Source organism: the organism of the source record quoted next, unplaced genomic scaffold (assembly GCF_019419815.1).
Source record: "Pyrus x bretschneideri cultivar Hongxiangsu unplaced genomic scaffold, Pyrus_bretschneideri_v1 Contig4, whole genome shotgun sequence".
Classification (NCBI taxonomy): Eukaryota; Viridiplantae; Streptophyta; class Magnoliopsida; order Rosales; family Rosaceae; genus Pyrus; species Pyrus x bretschneideri.
In genome coordinates this window covers 8,028,100-8,045,757 of record NW_025999723.1, presented here as the reverse complement: position 1 = coordinate 8,045,757, position 17,658 = coordinate 8,028,100, and the positions used below count along the sequence as shown (strand labels likewise).

Genomic DNA, 17,658 nt, shown 5'->3' with positions numbered 1-17,658 from the left:
CAAGTAATAATTCAAGGACTAAATTGACAATTTACCCTTCTTTATATACTCTTACAAATTTTCAATTGATATAGTTATATTTTCTGATCAATGAGAACGGAAGATTCGAGCTTGAATGCAAAAGAGAAGATTCGAGCTTGGATTCAATTGAATGAGATTTATTAAGTTTCAAAGTCTAAAACACATAATTCTGGGATTAACGGTACCTTAACCGGATAAAAAAAGACCTTGTTTCACATATTTAAGATAAATAACTGCAGTAATGAGAGTAGAGAATAATTTTATTGGCTCTGAATTACTTCTACAGATTGAATGATTGAGAAAACTTAGTTTTGAAAAAAATGGTCGACACACTTCACATATATTCCAGTCTGACAGCGTCTCACTAGTTCTAGCTTTGCCGTCCCACACCAAACATGCGTTTCATGACGATGAATTTTCACTGTCCGATACAAGACATATATAATGCTACAGAAACTTTGTGAACTTTCAAATGTGCACACCAGCTGCCTCCGCTGCTTCAACCATTGGCGGCGGCACAGGGTCTTGTAGGTCAACCATTGGCTGTGGCACAGGGTCTTGTAGGTCGGGATTGATAGGAAACATGTGACACTGTGCAAAATCTGCCATTAGTTGGTCCACCAGCACAAGCGCTATTGCAGCTTCCACCATCGGCACAGCTGCACCAATCCACCAAGCAAAACATATGTAAGCAACCGCAAGGATCGTTTTACAGAAAACAAATGTACATAGAGAATGATGCATGAGAGTACATATCATTCACAGACGCACCTCGTGGAACAACACAGGGATCATGGCGACCACGGGCTATTAGTTCCATCTCTTTTTTATCTCTAGTCACTGTATTCTGCTTCTTCTGCACAAATACCACAAAACCACCATGGCAGATTGGTCACTTGATTACAATTTTCTGTTTTGACAATCAATTACATACATATCAAAGAAATACCTAAGTTCGGTTCAAGATTCTCCTATAGATCACAAGTTTGAAATTAAAAAATATCCCTAAGACCAATATCCCATGTTTTGTCATAACTTCTCACTTTCTCTCAGAAAAAGTCTAAGCAATATAAGAGCCAGAGGCGTGAGTGTGCGTGCGTGCATGTGTGTGTGTGTGTGTGTTTGTGAGAGAGAGAGAGAGAGAGAGAGAGGTAGAGGTTCGACTTACTCCAATAGTAGCTGTTGGCTTGAAGGCTATTCTCATGTTTATAATTTCCCCATTGGATAGTCCTCCCTGATTGCCAGCATATACAATCTCAGTGTAAAACAGACGCTCCACAAACATTTTACCAACATACACTCTACATGCAAAAGCAAGTAACTGAAATATAGAAAAAATACCTGTGTCCCACCAGAGCGGTTTGTTCTTGTCCTGATTTTTCCTTGATCATCTAAATAGAATTCATCATTATGTTCACTCCCAGTTAAAAAGGTACCTGTTATGCATACATGAACGGTAAGAACTTACGCAAAATACAGTTGGAAAAAAAAAAAAAAAAAAATCCTTCATAATAGAATTCTCGCAACTGTTCTTCAATCATCAAGTCCAATTTAAGAACTTTGTAGAGAAACGCCACACAAAAGTACCACAAAAAGTTTGTAAATCTTAACCTGCAAATCCACTTCCAATTTCAAATCCCTTTGTTGCAGGTAATGACATTACAGCTTTAGCAAATTCAGCTTCAAGTTTATCAAAGACTGGTGAACCAAGCCCCTGAGATGCAATAAAATGATTGTCAATTCCATATATGACTTGATGAAGATTAAACAAATTACTGAAAGAGCAATATAACTAGGGGAGTGCTAGCAACCATCTCACTTCTACTCATGACACGTGTATTCCAGTAGCACTCTAAACTAAAAGTTTAATTACTTTTTGGTTTACAAACTAAAATTTTAACTATACTAACAAAGGAATAAAAAAAGTGGGATTTTAATATAGTTAAAATTTGAGTTTCGAGTGCCAGTGAAGTACACGTGGCATGAGGAGAAGTGAAAAGGTTGAAATGAAAAGGTTAAGTGAGAAGGTTGCTAGCATTTTTCATATAACTAACTTTGCAGTGGTTAAGGTAAAGAATCTGCCCCCTTAATAAACAGTTGAAGACATGTAGAGAGAGTGAGTTTACAGGTGGGCAATTTTTAACAATGCATGTGACAACACCACCAATAGATTGCCCTTTCACCCTAACAGCATCAATGGCAGCAATCATCTTCTCTGCATATTCAGGATCTGGGCACCTAACGATATTACTCTCTATCTGGCAGTATGTCACACAAGAATAAAAAAATAAAAGTTCAGTGATTAATAAAAGTTAAATGTGAGTCAATAAGTACCTCAAAAATGCACTAATTGAGAGAAAATGAATTAAATACAAAAAGACTGATACTTCTTTTTCTTACTTTGAAATGTCACTAATTCATTTGGATATGAGATTTCTATGACTTGAAACCTAGAATAACACTGGATTCAATTATTAAGTGAAAGGTATTCATAAAGAGAGTATCTCTTTCAATTTGTCGGCTACCGGTCGGAAACCAATTGGGAGACACTTCGTGAAGAGGGATATTTTCTTCCCAGATTTGGGAGTTGACACTTTTGTAGTCAATAACTTGGGATATAGAGCTAGATGTGACAACCACATAAAAAAAAAAATCGTAAACGCTAGTAAGCATAAAAGCCTAAAACATCATGCTACAAATTGAGATACTCAAGTTTATAGAGGTGAGATATTGTTAAATAGAGTGTGCATGGACAAGCCTCCCGGTAATTACTTTGTAGACTACAATAACATTCATAGTTTGTCTGCACTTCACTTATAAAGGAATGAAACAGATTGGAATGTAATGTCTTTTCCTGGACATGCATTCTCAAATATGTATGGAAATCCAAGGAAGTCAGCTACTCTTGAATGGCTTTGCTACAAGAGATTTTAAATTAATATCCATTATCGCACCTGATCAAGTGTCAAATTGTGATGATCAACCAACTCCTCGGGAAGCACAACCTTCTGAACTTGTGAAACATAAGCAAAGACCTGAAATATGACAAACATTAAGGAAAAGTCTTAAAAACTATAACAAGAATTTCAATCAGTAAAAGAATGTGCAGATGATAATCTATGGACACATGATTAAAAAGAGAAGTTCAGAATTTTTTTTATTTTTTTAAATCAACTCGCAGGACAATAATTATCAGAAGCTCCAAACTTCAGTTACTCGTTCTCAATCATTTGAGGACAGGGGCATGAGTGTCATCTATTGACATGGACATGGGGTGCCCAACAAGTCCACTTCCAAAAAAGTAGGCACTCAGACATGCCAATACATGTGCATTTTGTAAATGAAAAAAAAACATCATTTATTGTGCAGGTTTATCATAGAAAATATACAATAGTAACAACCATTTTGCCATTGTCAGATTTTCTAGAAAAAAAAAATCTCAAGGTTTTGATAAGTTTGCAATTTATCTATGCAAATGAAGATATCCAAAGTTTGAAAATTAAAACTAATTATAGCAGGACACATTTGCAACTCACAAGGTAATACCACAATAAAGAGAAAAAAAAATGATTAAATGAACTGGAGTCTTGGGCATAACGATGCAACACATAGTTTACTACATGCACCTCAGTTCCTGAGAAAGCCTTAAGGATTTTCTTGGCAAGGGCTCCAGCAGCAACTCTTCCAATTGTTTCTCTAGCAGAAGATCTACCACCGCCCTTCAATTACAAATTAGCTCAAGATTTTAGTATCTGCAATTCCAAAATACGCTTGTAAACCTTTAATGGTTAAGCTTAAAACCATTACCTGCACTGATCTGATTCCATACTTCTGGTCATAAGTTCGATCTGCATGTGAAGGCCTATATGCTACTGACATTTCATCATAATCCTGAAATTCCAGCGACAGTTATTTCCATGCACCATAAAGAATGTCAATTGATACAAGTGACTGAATTATATAGAGTATAAATGTGATTGTTAATCCATAGTATCCTATATATCACGATTCAGAGGAAATACTCGAAAAATAACAGTAAACTCTTTAACGAGTTCTATTACTCAAAATACAAACTATCTAATCAGTTCCATAGCCCTCATAGTGTGTTCCACAGCCCTCATATCAGTTCCACAGCATGATTAAATAGATTGAAAACTACAAATTCCATACCCAGAATAAAGGAAAACTAATGAAAAGGGCTTGAAAATTTGAGTTTTAATCAAAAGGACAAAAAGGTGTTGTAAGTGAATAGTACCAAGAATGACTTTTTAGAGTAAAAATGTCTTTTTCGTTAAAAGTGAACAGTACCGGGAGTGTTTCATTAAAACTCCCAAAAAATAAAGGTAAAACCACGAGCAAAGAAATATTAGTCTATAAAAGCTCCACCCATTTTCATTCAACTTCATATATATGTCCTCTAGCAATAGATACTTACACGTCCTCTCTGATCAGTATTGGGTACAAGCACAAGAATTGGTGTCCCAGTTGTCACTCCTGTAGTCCATTATAACATCAATTAGAGTATACGCCACTGAAGAGAACTACAAAGGAACCCCTTTAAATAAACATATACACACACATACAAATTCCACAAAGATCAAACCTTCATGAACTCCCGAAAGTATTCGGCATGTGTCAGTTTCCTTCCTAGGAGTAGTAATTCGACTCTGACCTGGCCTCCTGACAACCCATAACAAGTTTGCATTCAAAACAAACAAGAATTCAACAATTTTAGAGCAAGCTTACCATGATTATTGCATGGAATGATCTATACTAATGTCACAATATAAACACCTATTATATCCAAGGAAACTAATTGTGCCAGCATGCAATGATCCCAGACCAAATACCTCACAAACTCTACGATGAAATTGAACATGTAAAAGACATACTAGTAAAATATCCTTAAATTGAACATGAAATAGGCATCAACTCGTTTAAAATGCCATAACACGAGTTAGGTGCATCGTTTAGCTACCCAAGAACTTTACAATGCACATGACAAGGGTGAGCCCCGTATCAAATACCTTCTGTCAAGGTCCCCTTGCAAATCTTCTGCAGAGAGGGGCATACGAGGAGGGCATCCATCAATTACACAACCAACACCACCACCATGAGATTCTCCAAAAGTTGTAACACGAAAATGATTTCCGGTAGTGTTCCCAGCTGCCTGCACCTCTGAAATCCAACACCAAACTTTTCAGAATTGATCCGAAAGTTGTAACTTACTACAATCTCTAACATATCAAAATTCCATTTACTTCAAAGTTTATGTTACAGCAAACCAAAGACCGAATGTTAACATGGGTACTTAGACGTTAGAACTTGGGTAATGATTGGAGAGGCTAATTAAAGTAAAGATGTAGTCTTTAAATTGTAAGATTCATGATTTGTGCACAAAACAAATTCAGTAGCTGCATTTCAGATAACAAAATTCTCGCACATTGCCAATCAGAAAGTGGAAATTAACTCGAAAAATCATAAAGCTTTCTATGTAAAACAACGGTAAGCAATCAAATGAACATCCAACAATCAGAGGGAGAGAGAAAGAGAGAGAAACTAACGGAGTTTGTTGGGGGCTCTCGGGCGGATCACAAATTGAACGGAGGAGGACGCGAGGGTTCGGAGATCAGAGGAGGAGGAGCACAACCCAGAAAAGCCATCGGTCCTTGAAGCTCCTCCGAGGAATGGCTTGGATGCAAGAGAGGAAGCCATTGCAGTTGAACCCACCGAACTCAGCCCACCAACCACCAAAAACAACGACGAGAAGAAAAAGGAGGAAGGAGAAGAAGGCTGAGAAACTAACGGGGGTGATTGTTTTTGATCAAAAATAGGCGTGCTGCTACTCGCACACGCAAATCCATCCACCAACTCGCTTCCACCTACCACCAAATCCCACAACCCGTCATTCTTAAATCGGAACGTTGGTCCGGTAAATCACGGTTGTAATAAAAATGAAGAAAAATTTCGACAAAAATAAAATTTAATTATAATTATATTATGATACTTGATGCCTGAAAATATTAATAAAAAAAAATTCTCTTATTCTTTCATTTTAGGAAAAATACTAAATTATTTTAAATTGTGAAATGTTATTAGCACTTCAAAAATCTCATTCTATACTTCTGACAAGTGTATTTTTTTTTTCATAATATAGAAAGTTTAAAGTGTAGAATTAAAATTTTGAAGTGCTAATAACAATTCTCTTTAAATTTTCTATTTTCTTTGTATTTTGGTCAATTCATTTGCCTTGTTTGGTGGGTTGGTACTTTGTAGCGTACCCTACGAGCTGGGTGGGAGTAGGAGACTGAAGCTGGGTGGGAGTAGGAGACTGAAGCTGTCATGGTGTGCTTGATGTTCTGTATAGTGTACATAAAATGAGTTCTCTGTCAACCGTGATGTTTCTATTTAATAGCACGATGTTATATGGTAAAATTTATACGTGTTATTATTTTATTAGTTGGGGACGTTATGTTGTTGTTAAATCTATTTTTGTGTAAATTCTTTTCTTATACGGAGATTTTACCACGTAACTTCTTGTATGTTTTTTTCCTATCTATTAATCACCTATAATCAGATCATTTACAACTGATTTTACACAAAATTTTGTTGTACAAAAGACATAAAGTGTATGTTACAGTTACTTGCTCCATTTTTCCTTCAATAGATTAAGCTACTTAGTAATACGAAAAATAAACTGACAGAAATAAAAAAAAATACTTTACTTACTTTCTAATTAATTAATACAATTTCGGACTCTTAAAAATGCCCTTATTTTCTTGTGTTTACTTGTTTGGTATATTGATACCTTTGGGGTCGGATTGGGTAGGTGGAGTCAACTGTAAAGGCTAAATTGGCTAAGCAGACAATCCTCCTTCTTCCAGATGTCTGACTTTGCCACATTTAATCCTCTCTCAACTAAAATTCATAGAAACAAAATGAAATTAATCATTTGGAATAAGAAGGATGATTAATTCATAAAATCGGAATAAGATTTCTAACAAACGATAGAATATTCTAAACTAAATTCTTCTAAACTATGAGATGAGGCAGGAGAGTCTTAACCACCAGAACAATCTACCGCTTACAAATCGAATAAAATTTTAATTAAGGAACATCCTTTTTATTGTTTTGGCAAAATGAACAATGAAATCAATAGTGACACGAAGCTATATTGCCTGTATCTTCTTTGACACTACGGAAACAATCACCACAAGGAAAAATGTGGAAAATACAATCCCTACAAGAATTCCGTTACAGCTTTTGCCGGGGCGCGCGTTTTCAGCATCATTTCGTCATACTCGTCTTCAGGATTTGATAACGCAACAACGGCTCCTCCCGCGCCTATTGAAGCTTCACCCTCGTGTACAACAACAGTTCTGATAACTATGTTGAGATCGAATGTCTGGTTATATGAGAAAAAACCAATGGACCCTGAGTAGATTCCTCGTGGACTAGTTTCGATCGAATCAAGAAGTTCCATTGATCTTAATTTTGGTGCACCTGTCATTGAACCGCCTGGAAATGCTGCTCTCACACAGTCAACTGCACTTACATCTGACCGCTTTTTCCCGCGAATTGTGCTCACCATAGTATGGACAGTAGCATATGATTCTACATCCATAAGATGGGGCACATGAACAGAACCGGGCTCACACACACGGCCAAGGTCATTTCTTAGAAGATCAACAATCATCAGATTTTCAGCTTGATCCTTTTCACTATAGAGAGAGAGAGAGAGAGATTAGTTCATAGAAAGGGAGAGAAAACCACCTCATTTCTTTCTTGCCGAGTAACTACATACACAGTAGCTGTATATCGAACCATAGATCTTATATCGCCCACCCTCATTCTTAAAAAGGGCGGATGTATCATGAGAAATTGCATTAGTCCGAGCATGGAAAGTGAGAATAAATCTAGCTAATACTAGAAAACTAAGATCCTGATAACAGCTCTTTCCACCGAACCAAATTGTCATCTATTGTACAATAATTATACGCAACAACAATTTTAATCCTGTTGGAAAAAAAAGAGAAATATCTTACCTGTATTGCAGCTTGTAGTTTGCGTTGTTCATCTTCCTCTAGTGTTGCACCACGAGCTATAGTGCCCTTAATGGGCTTTGCTTCTAGTACACCATTTCTATCCAACCGTAGAAACCGCTCTGGGGAAGAACAGCAGACACAAAGCTTTTCCTTTGAAAAATTAAGCCAGGCAGCATATGGTGCCGGATTTTTTTCCCTAAGGTGAAGGTAAAGTCCTAATGAGTCCATTTCCCCAATTCTTTTTCTCATCTGAGTTGTGAGACATAACTCATAGCTTTCACCATCTTTAATGTATTCCAGACACCTGTCGACATCTTTTATATACTGCTCTCTTGATTTATCAACAACAAAACTTCCTTGATACTGAGAAGATCGAAAAGCCTGTAAGGTTGGCTCCTCTCCCTCATTTGTAGCAGAAGCTTTTAACCTGAGAAGCTTTTGTTCTGTATTGTCCAACCATGGTGTCGTGCTTGTGCATTCTTTGTTAATAGACAGTATATAAACATCGTCGGAGCAGTGATCGATAACTACAAGATTATCAGCAAAGAAAAAGCAAGCATCTGGAGTCCTGGATTTGTGGCAGTTAGATGATGCACCACATTCAACTTTAAGGCTATACCTGCATTACACAAAATCAATGAATAACAACCAGCTAATTAAGAGTCACATAAGAGCCATGACAATTAATATTTTCGGCTAGTCAGAAATTCAATCCAAACATAAATATCCAAAAACCAGAAACCAAAAGGGAGAGACGATGACTGCTTATAACTGAACAGCAACCACAATTTGGGATAGCGAAAAGTTAAAGAGATGTCTTCTTTTCAATCAATTTCCCTTTTTGGACTTAACCATAAAAGCAGTTAAAGCATAGGAAAGATGATAAAAACATTGGTAGAGTTTGAACGAGACCAAGTTCTGAGAAAACTTTTCACCACAAGATAAAACAAAAAAAAAAAAGTGAATTCACGCACCGAGGAGTAGTGGATAAGAAGGAAAGGATGGTCCAAGAACATTACATTCAAAATTTCAAATAAACTTAACTGCATACCCCATGTAACCAATATATCCACCATGAAATTCAAATGGAAGGTCCTTCATAATCCTTTTCATCGTACCGAAATGACATGAGCTCCTGAAATACATACCAAGCAATAAATATCACTTTACACTGGGAGACTGAGCAAGGTTACAAAATAAAAAGCAAACTTAATTCCAAATGAACAGAAGAAAGTATATTCTGACATAAGTTTATGATCATTGAGATGATACAGATTCTAAGAATAACACAGAAAAATACAGAAAACTCAATATTTCAAGAAAACACAAATTAAACCAGAAGCTGTAATTTCACTAATACCTTTTTCAAAAAATCAAGAAACCCTTCTTCCAAAAACTGTGTTTCTGTTAGAGCCTTGAGCGTCCTCAACTGATAGAAAACCACTGCCCTTCAAAGTCGTATCACTGAAAAATGCAGTATAGATTACTATAACATGAAAATATTCACATGAGCTTTATTCTATTCTAAAAAACAATTAAGAAAATTCCACAAGAAATCATTATAAACACCAAGGTAGTTAGCTGATGATGTTAAAACTTGAAGCCACATCAGTTAAACAAAAATCCATACGAAAACTAAAAATTTGAATTCCCAAAATCAATACTGAGTCAAACCTTCTATCTGATAATTTATAGGTCAACTGCTTCCAAAGAGTTCCACCTTTTCCTCCCATAAATGAAAACCGTGCTCTTCTCTGAATATTCAAGAAAACAGAGACAATATGTAAGAAATAATGGTTTTACGAGAACTACTCAAAATAAAAGTAAGGTATTATGATAATGTCAAATGCTTCAACTAAACCCTCACAGAGCATCACGAGAGAATTAAAAATCATGCTCATATGAGATGTACTAACATCATCAATCTTAAGATAGGCATAGACATGTCAATCGAAAAATAAACGAACCTTTTCTATCGATGAACTGTCCAACCAAAAGGTATTTTCAGCTTTATGATGTCCAAACAGTGCACAGAATATATTTTTTGCTCCACCAACTTGACCAGCCAAATGCTTAAATCTCTTCCATCTCAACTTTAGATATTTAACACCAATGCCTGGATGCAAAAGGTTTACCATATTGACCGCACCAGAAGAACTTGTGTTACTTTCACTGTTCTTCCTTCTAGAAATCTTGTTATATAGCTGACCATCTGAATTACTTACTAGTTGCCTATGTCTAGGAACTTCTGTGAGGAGTCGACTAGCATTGGGCATCTGCATGCACGCTAAAAGAAGTTTACTGGTCAGTTGAAACCAGAGGGAGTTTTTTCTAGGAAAATAATAATAATAATAATAATAATCATAAAGCATATAGAACTACAGCCAGACGACATCTCTGGGATCCATACAATGGACACAATATTCAGGTTTGTCAAAAAAAAAAAAAATAAATAAAAATTGATCAAAAATAGCATTCTTAACAACACTCATGAAAGTTTCCGAAATCATCCTTAAAGAATTGGCATGCATAAGAAGGAACGTAATGTCTGCATGTAACTTAGCATGGCACATGCATGTATGCGTGCGAACAAGTGAGACTATATCAGAGGGAGAATATTGATAAATGACGTTCATAAGAAAGATGAACAGATTTTCCAGAAAAAAAACTCTAGCTTACCTGTATAATCAAAATTCCGCTTCTTGATGAATGATGCCCTCGAATTCAGCCAATAGTCCTCTGTGATCTCTCTAAAATTCTTGAATATCTGCCTCCCATGAAAGGTCGCAATACTCTCTGGATGGAACTGTGAGGGTCAATAGCTAAAGTCAGAGAGTATTGCACGTAAAAGCAGATTTGAAATTATTTCAAATACAATGAACATGCAACCCACCTGCAAACCATAATGAGGCCGGGTAGAATGCACAATGCCCATGAGAACCTTTTCGCTCCGCACTTTGCCAGAACAACTGAAAGGCGAAAAACTTCCATTTTTTGGTTTTGTTGGAAAAGATCCCACAGCAAATTCTGAGGGAACATCAGACTTCTGGGTTTCAATAAAAGAAAGTGCATCCCTGGAGTAAGTCCATGCTATAGGAATGAGTTCATCTGGGAGGGATTCAGCATCTACAACAAGTGAATGGTACCGAACCACCTGCAATTAGGTATATTTGTATGGCACATAGTTAAGAATAAGTTCCACCATTATCCTAAAAGTTCATGGTAGCTAAAGTATGCACTTTCTGAAAAGCCACATTAAAACATTACAATTTCAAGAAACAATCTTTGACCTTCTGCAGTTTTAAGTTTTTGGTTTTTCCTGGTGATTGCAGACCTACTATTTTAAATTTCAGAAATGACTAACTTTGGTTCTGCAAAAAAAGATGAGATTTTGCAAGTTTGTCACTTTAGTTAAATATTAATCATTACTCAAATAAATGATTGCAAAATGTCTCGAGTTCTCATGAAAACTTCATCTAAATAAACTTTAAAAGTTAATGTATATGGACAAGCTAATTACCAATCAGCTATTCTTCCCACAAAATGGTTTTAAACATCATACTATACAGAACAGAATCATCTACTTGAAACATTAGAATTCTTAACAACTGCCTACTGTTTAGATGCAAACTGAAAGTGGGACAAGAAACTTGAAATATTTTATTATTTTTCTTAAGAGGATTAACTTTTCGCAAGATATAAAAATTCAAAACAATAGACCAGTGTTATTGACTTTCCTTGAAATATATGACATCTTTTAAGGATACCCCTACAATGCTACAGCAAACTGAATTACAAGGCTGAAGTAAACCAATGATCTTTCAGTAGACAAGTATCTTGCTATTTATTTGGGAACTATTAATTTCAACTTCAAAGTTTAATTAAAGACTGACCTTAAATCCTGAGTTGTGGCCGGAAGGGATATCATTGAAAAGTTTGCACCTGTTGTGCTCAATTTCACTGTATTGAGGAAAAAGAAAGAGTAGAAAGTTAATAGAAGGGAACCTACAGGGAAAGAATAAAATCACTATACCAAAGCTTGAATCCGAATTTTCAATTATAAAGCATATTTCAGATTAGTAATAACAAGATATAATAGAAAAAATGAAAAAATAAGCACCAATGACAACCAAAATCTGGTAAACATATATAACCTTACCTCAACCGTCCATGGACTGGTTCAGATGCGTGGACAACTTTAGCACCATGCACATAACCTAAAGCCTGTTTAATCAAAGCCATTCAGGAGAAAGGTGAGAACCAAACCACATTAACAGACCTATCATTCTTGAGGTGATTGGCTATGCATTCCAATATCATCATTTTATTGAGAAAACCAAGAATCATATGTTGTCGTGTGAAATACACTGCATACCGCATAGATTCTTCTATACAAATAAATATATAAATACGATTATCCACAATTGCTGCACCTGAACAAACCAAATAAATATATGTATATGTTTCTATTATGGGTTTAGGAACATATACAATGTATCAACATCGCAATTCCAAAAATATTCACGACTTACAGTATCTTATCAATGGCTTCTCTTGCATAGCGGGCATGAGCGGTTTTGTCACCGAATTGTTGGGTTTTTTTTTTTTTTTTTTTTTTTTTAATACTTACTAGTCAAAAATTCTATTGGTGGCCTTCAAACTCACTTACTCAATTGATTTATTGTAATCCTCCCTAAAAATCTCATTATGCATGCAACTAGGGAATTTTAACTTAAGCATCTAGTGTCCACTAGAAGAAAAACAAAGTACAAAACCAAAATACCTGATGTCCAAGGCAAACGCCCAAAATAGGGATATCCCAGCATTCAAGCAGCACCTGAAGACATATTCCTGACAGATTCAAATAGTTTCTCGATGAAATAATCATAAAAAGCTATAGAGTTTAAGCCAGAGGGAAAAACGGCTGCAAACAGAACTCCAAGATAAAGAAAAACCAGGAGCGGTGCATATAGATAATCTAAAACATGTTGAAAACTATTGAGAGTGTGAATCCTGTTAGATCTGCAGCATAAAGACTTCGTGTATCTATTTTTGGCCAATATAAAATTCAGAAGTAAAAAACAACACAAAAAGAATATGGTTTCTGAACTATGCATATCTGTGCTTCTAGTCAATACTCAGCCATACATCGTGGCAACAAGAACACAAGTAGCATGGAAAAGATAAATTCACTTGTCAGAAACTCACCTATGTCTGCTGGACATGCTGGCGAACCAGGTCCAGGTGATATAACAACATTGTCAAAAGCATTTTCTTCATACAAGTAATAGCGAATGTCTTTCCATGTCAATTCATCATTCCGCACGACCACAGGAGGCACTGGCACAATTAGAAGCTAAAATGTCAGAGACAACCTTTAGTAGGCTAACATCACATATAATTTTTATTTCCTTCACCAGGTTATAGATGATCCAAACATTTAGCCCTTGGAGATAATGAGTAGACACATGTATGACATACATAATTTAACACATAGAGAGAGAGAAGAGGAGGTTAGAGAAAAACTTACCCCCATTAATGACAGACAGCTCCTGGTATATATTGTATGTGTAGCTGTCATAGTTGTCAATCAGCAATGTCCTCACAAATTCCAGTTTCCGACCAGGTTCCTTGAGATGTTTCCTTCCCATATTGGATCCTTTTAAGCGCTGAGGCATCAAATTGCTAGACATCAACAGCTTTCTAGCATTGTGATTAGATGCTCGAGTACTATCCTTCTTATTGAACTTATCAACCTTCACAAAAGGCTCAGAGTCCACCATATTCTTGTTTGTACATGGCAACCCCTCAACAAAAGTATATCTGAGCTCCGAAGATGACGAACACAAAGTGAAATTCATTTTTGTTACAATGAAGAATGCCAAAATTGTATAACGGTCCAAAACAGAGCTTCTGCAACACAGAAATGCACACAGTTAGATATTCTATTTATAGTAGTTTGGTCTTCATGTCTCTGTCTCTACGCCTATATGAATTTACTACTCTGCTCCAAGATTATTCTTTTTCCAGCATCCCCAACTAAATGGGTTGATAACAATTTGCTCACCCTCGTAATTACTCCACTGAATGCACAACAGTTGTAGTTAATACACCTTCATATGTTTACAACACTTTACTACAATATAACACCTGACATGCCATTTCTGCTCAGCGGCCTTAAGTGGCGATAATCGTTACCACCACATTAATTGTCCTTGGATGAATGTGATTTTTAAATCATCCACTACACAAATCTCGAAATTTAAACTCATCCAACGAAAAATGATGCGGTGGCAATGCTAAAAAAGATGCTCTCTTTAGTAGTGACTGCTAAACCAATGAATCAAATGGGCAAATGGGTTCACTTATACATGGATACTGACACCCAACCGCTAATTAGCTGTTAGAATAATGAAAGATGTAACAAACTAAGTAGCTGACATCTGAAATTAATCATAAAAAGCTAAAGAAGTTATGTTAAATCAATAATCCAATACATAAAAAAATCATTCATTCTGCCTACCAAGAAAATCCCAAAAAGAAAAACATAAACTTGCAGACACAGGAAGAACAAAAGAAGAAAAAGACGATGAGAAGCTAACCTCAGATAGTTACAGAGGGACCTGCAGAGACTTGTGAAGCTTGTTGGGTTGTTTATAACTTATGAGAGAGAGAGAGAGAGAGAGAGAGAGAGGGAATACGCTGGGGTTGGTGATGAAATGGGCCACGGTTGGTGGGGGCGGAGGCTAGAGGAGAGAGAGAGAGAGAAGACGGCTGCCTGTCAGTTGGAAGTTGGAAACGGAAAGGAGGGATGTAGGACCCACGACCACAAACCCGATACAGAAAGACAAAACGGAGTCGAGCCCAGGATGATCAAGATTCATATTGTGGAGGGGGAATCCTGGGCCGCATGCTGCGGGTTGCTCGGTTGGTCCTCTCCTTCCTTCCTGCCTTCCTTCCAGTTGAAGAGTTCCAAAGCCTAAGGGTGGGGTGGGGGCGCAGAACATCGTTTTACTATTTTGTTTGATTTATCAAAAGTTTTATGTTTTTTTAATTATTTTTTCATGATAGGGAATGGACCGTCACTTGTTAATATATTTCTGCACAAGATTTAACATCTAAGATTCTCTTTAAATTTCAACGATGACGTCGGCTGTCCCACTTATTCTAATTTTAATTATATAAGTTGGATTCATGGTTGATTAATTTCATAATTTATCAAACAAAAATGTACAAATATTAATTAAACTCGAGAGAGGAGGAAAATCATGATGATTTTTTTTTTACTTAAAATAGTTTCTGAACTTGGTATAGCGTTATTCTCTGAGATTTGAAATCAATAGAAATGATTTTTGAGTTTGTTCCCATAAATTATCTTGATCATTTCGTGAAAAATCTTCATTAAATATAGATAAAATAACAAAATACCTTCAATTTTTGTAAATCATTTTGGTCCACTTTTTCTTAAATTAAAGGTATTTTTGTAATTTTTCTTATTTAATAGAATTTTACACAGGGACAAAAATGATTGATGGTGGACAAATTCAGGAACCACTTCTATCAATTTCAAATCATATGACTAAACTGAGAAGTTATGTCAATCTTAATGACCATTTTGGCTAAAAGTCAATCATGAGTAAAACTTTCGATGCTTTTGCACTCGATCTTTTTCTTTTTTCAAAGATAAGAAATTTCATTAATTTGGAATCAAATTGTTAACATCAGTTTATGAGGGTGCATTTTTGCTCACCCACATTAACTTTGGTGTATACTCACCATACAACTTATTAGCTGCCATGTGTCCCTTCTTCTAACCCTAGTTAATTGTTAATTAAATATATCATTTTCAATTTTTAAAACTAATTTTAAACATTAAACTTAAAAATAAATAAATAACTCAAACCCTGCCCAAGCCCAGCAGTGTTTCGTTCTCCACCCACGCCAACCATTCAATTGATTCTTCAAAGTTCCACCCACCCACCCAGCCAATCTTCTTCTTCGGGTGCATGGCGAATTTGCCATGACTTCGTCCTCCGCCCTCCCTCCTTTTTCTTCCACTGTAACAACAGCTGGAGACCACCACGAAGGCTGCGCCTTTGCAGCCATGAAATTCGATAGCAACCTCACCTAAAGAATCAACCTTTTCTATTTCTTTGCGAGGATATTTCTGTGCACGTAAGATTTGATTTTCCAATTTGGGATTATTTTCTTGGCGAGGACATTTGTTGGGTTTCTTTATAAACTAAAATAAAATTAGAGTTCCAGTGTAAGAAGGAGAACGGAGATATGGTGATTCACCATGGCACGAAGAAGATTGGCTGGGTGGGGGTAGACTTTGAAGAATCAATTAAAGGGGTGGCGTGGGTGGGTAGTTATTTATGGTGTTTGGCTGGGTGGGGAACTTGAAGGGTTTGAGTTTTTATTTTTAATTTTTAATTTTAATGTTTAAAATTAGTTTTAAAAATTGAAAATGATATATTTAATTAGCAAATAACTAAGGTTAGAAGGATGGACACATGGCACCTAATAAGGTGTATATGCTTACCCATACAACTAGTGCAGATGATAGTTGTTACCAACAATGCCTTAGCACTTGTCAATTGCTACCTCAGGTATGCGTTACACTATGCTTGGGGAAATGCCCTGGTCATCTTCAAAATCTTAATGTGAATGATCATGCAATTCACTACTGCAAACTTGGTTGCTCGGTTGAGCAATGTTCCAAATATGCCAACGGTAATATTGTTTGTGTTAGCTTTAATTTACCAAATAGTGATTAAATTAATAGAGTGCTAACTATACCAAGTGTTTTATCACCTCAGATAAAGAAAAACTTCAAAGGTGTGTGGAACACTGCTCGAACAATCACTGCGCCATACCTCTTCCATGATGCTCCAACAAATGCTTCTCAAACATCAAAGCTCCTATCCCCCTAAAGGGGGCCCCATATCAATGTGGTTCCTCTATTAGCCTATGATTAAATAAAAGTGGGGGTTTTTATACAAAACGACATGAATAATATAAAAGTGGGGGTTTTCGTGTTAAATATATACTAGCCCTTTGGCAACTGAACTTTTTAATGTTAAGTTATATGCTTAGTTTTAGCTATGTCGTATGGAATTCCATTTTTATCTCATTTTGCCCATCCCTCACACCCTCCGTAATTCAAAAGTCATCATTTTATTTCTTGAAACTCAAAATTCGTTCTATTTTTCCTTGTGGACTATCTCTTTTCCTTGAAACTTACAAGTCATCTCCTAAAACATATGTGGGGCCCAACAACAATAAGACTACGCCACATGTACAACAAATTTGATTATAAATATCCATTATGTGTCAAAATTCAACAATAAATAAACTATTAAGTTTAAAAGAAATTGAAAAGATGAAAAAAAAATAAAAAATAAAATGATTAGCCTAGCTCACTCAAATCAAACCCATATAAGAAATTAGGAGATCTAAGGCAATGCAGAGCAAATTTTAAGTTTTATAGAGATGACTTTCAAGTTTTAGTAGGCAAACTGGGATCAAAATCGAGTCCAATGGGGTAAAATGAGCAAATTTTGATTTTTATGGAGTAAAATGACGATTT

General features: G+C 35.9%; 2 protein-coding genes across 2 annotated transcripts; both read right to left on the bottom strand.

The window, feature by feature from the left end:
• Positions 1–263: 263 nt before the first annotated feature.
• Positions 264–5,736, bottom strand: LOC103937182 (chorismate synthase, chloroplastic). The gene is made up of 13 exons (XM_009347100.3): positions 5,586–5,736; positions 5,049–5,199; positions 4,625–4,701; positions 4,457–4,515; positions 3,829–3,912; positions 3,648–3,740; positions 2,976–3,056; positions 2,148–2,279; positions 1,633–1,735; positions 1,363–1,457; positions 1,190–1,255; positions 793–877; positions 264–680 (listed from the first exon to the last, which is right to left on the bottom strand). Exons 1-13 carry the CDS (start codon positions 5,734–5,736, stop codon positions 490–492), a joined length of 1,368 nt encoding a protein of 455 aa, XP_009345375.2. The 3' UTR covers positions 264–489.
• A 1,369-nt stretch (positions 5,737–7,105) lies between these two features.
• LOC103937180 (aminodeoxychorismate synthase, chloroplastic) lies at positions 7,106–15,126 on the bottom strand. Its single transcript, XM_009347098.3, is given in 17 exon segments — positions 7,106–7,742; positions 8,067–8,080; positions 8,082–8,685; positions 9,118–9,161; positions 9,163–9,201; positions 9,427–9,474; positions 9,476–9,530; positions 9,741–9,820; positions 10,034–10,353; positions 10,746–10,872; positions 10,960–11,220; positions 11,960–12,026; positions 12,226–12,290; positions 12,850–12,917; positions 13,275–13,406; positions 13,597–13,979; positions 14,669–15,126. Coding segments are annotated over 16 exon segments (2,736 nt in total). The 5' UTR covers positions 13,928–13,979; positions 14,669–15,126; the 3' UTR covers positions 7,106–7,261.
• Between the last annotated feature and the right edge of the window lie 2,532 nt (positions 15,127–17,658).

Coding starts and splice junctions, on each gene's coding strand:
- LOC103937182 (XM_009347100.3), bottom strand. CDS start 5,736: ATGGCTTCCTCTCTTGCATCCAAGCCATTCCTCGGAGGAGCTTCAAGG. Junction 3,741..3,828: donor ATGGAATCAGATCAGTGCAG/GTAATGGTTTTA, acceptor TTGTAATTGAAG/GGCGGTGGTAGATCTTCTGC. Junction 3,057..3,647: donor AGGCTTTCTCAGGAACTGAG/GTGCATGTAGTA, acceptor GTCATATTTCAG/GTCTTTGCTTATGTTTCACA.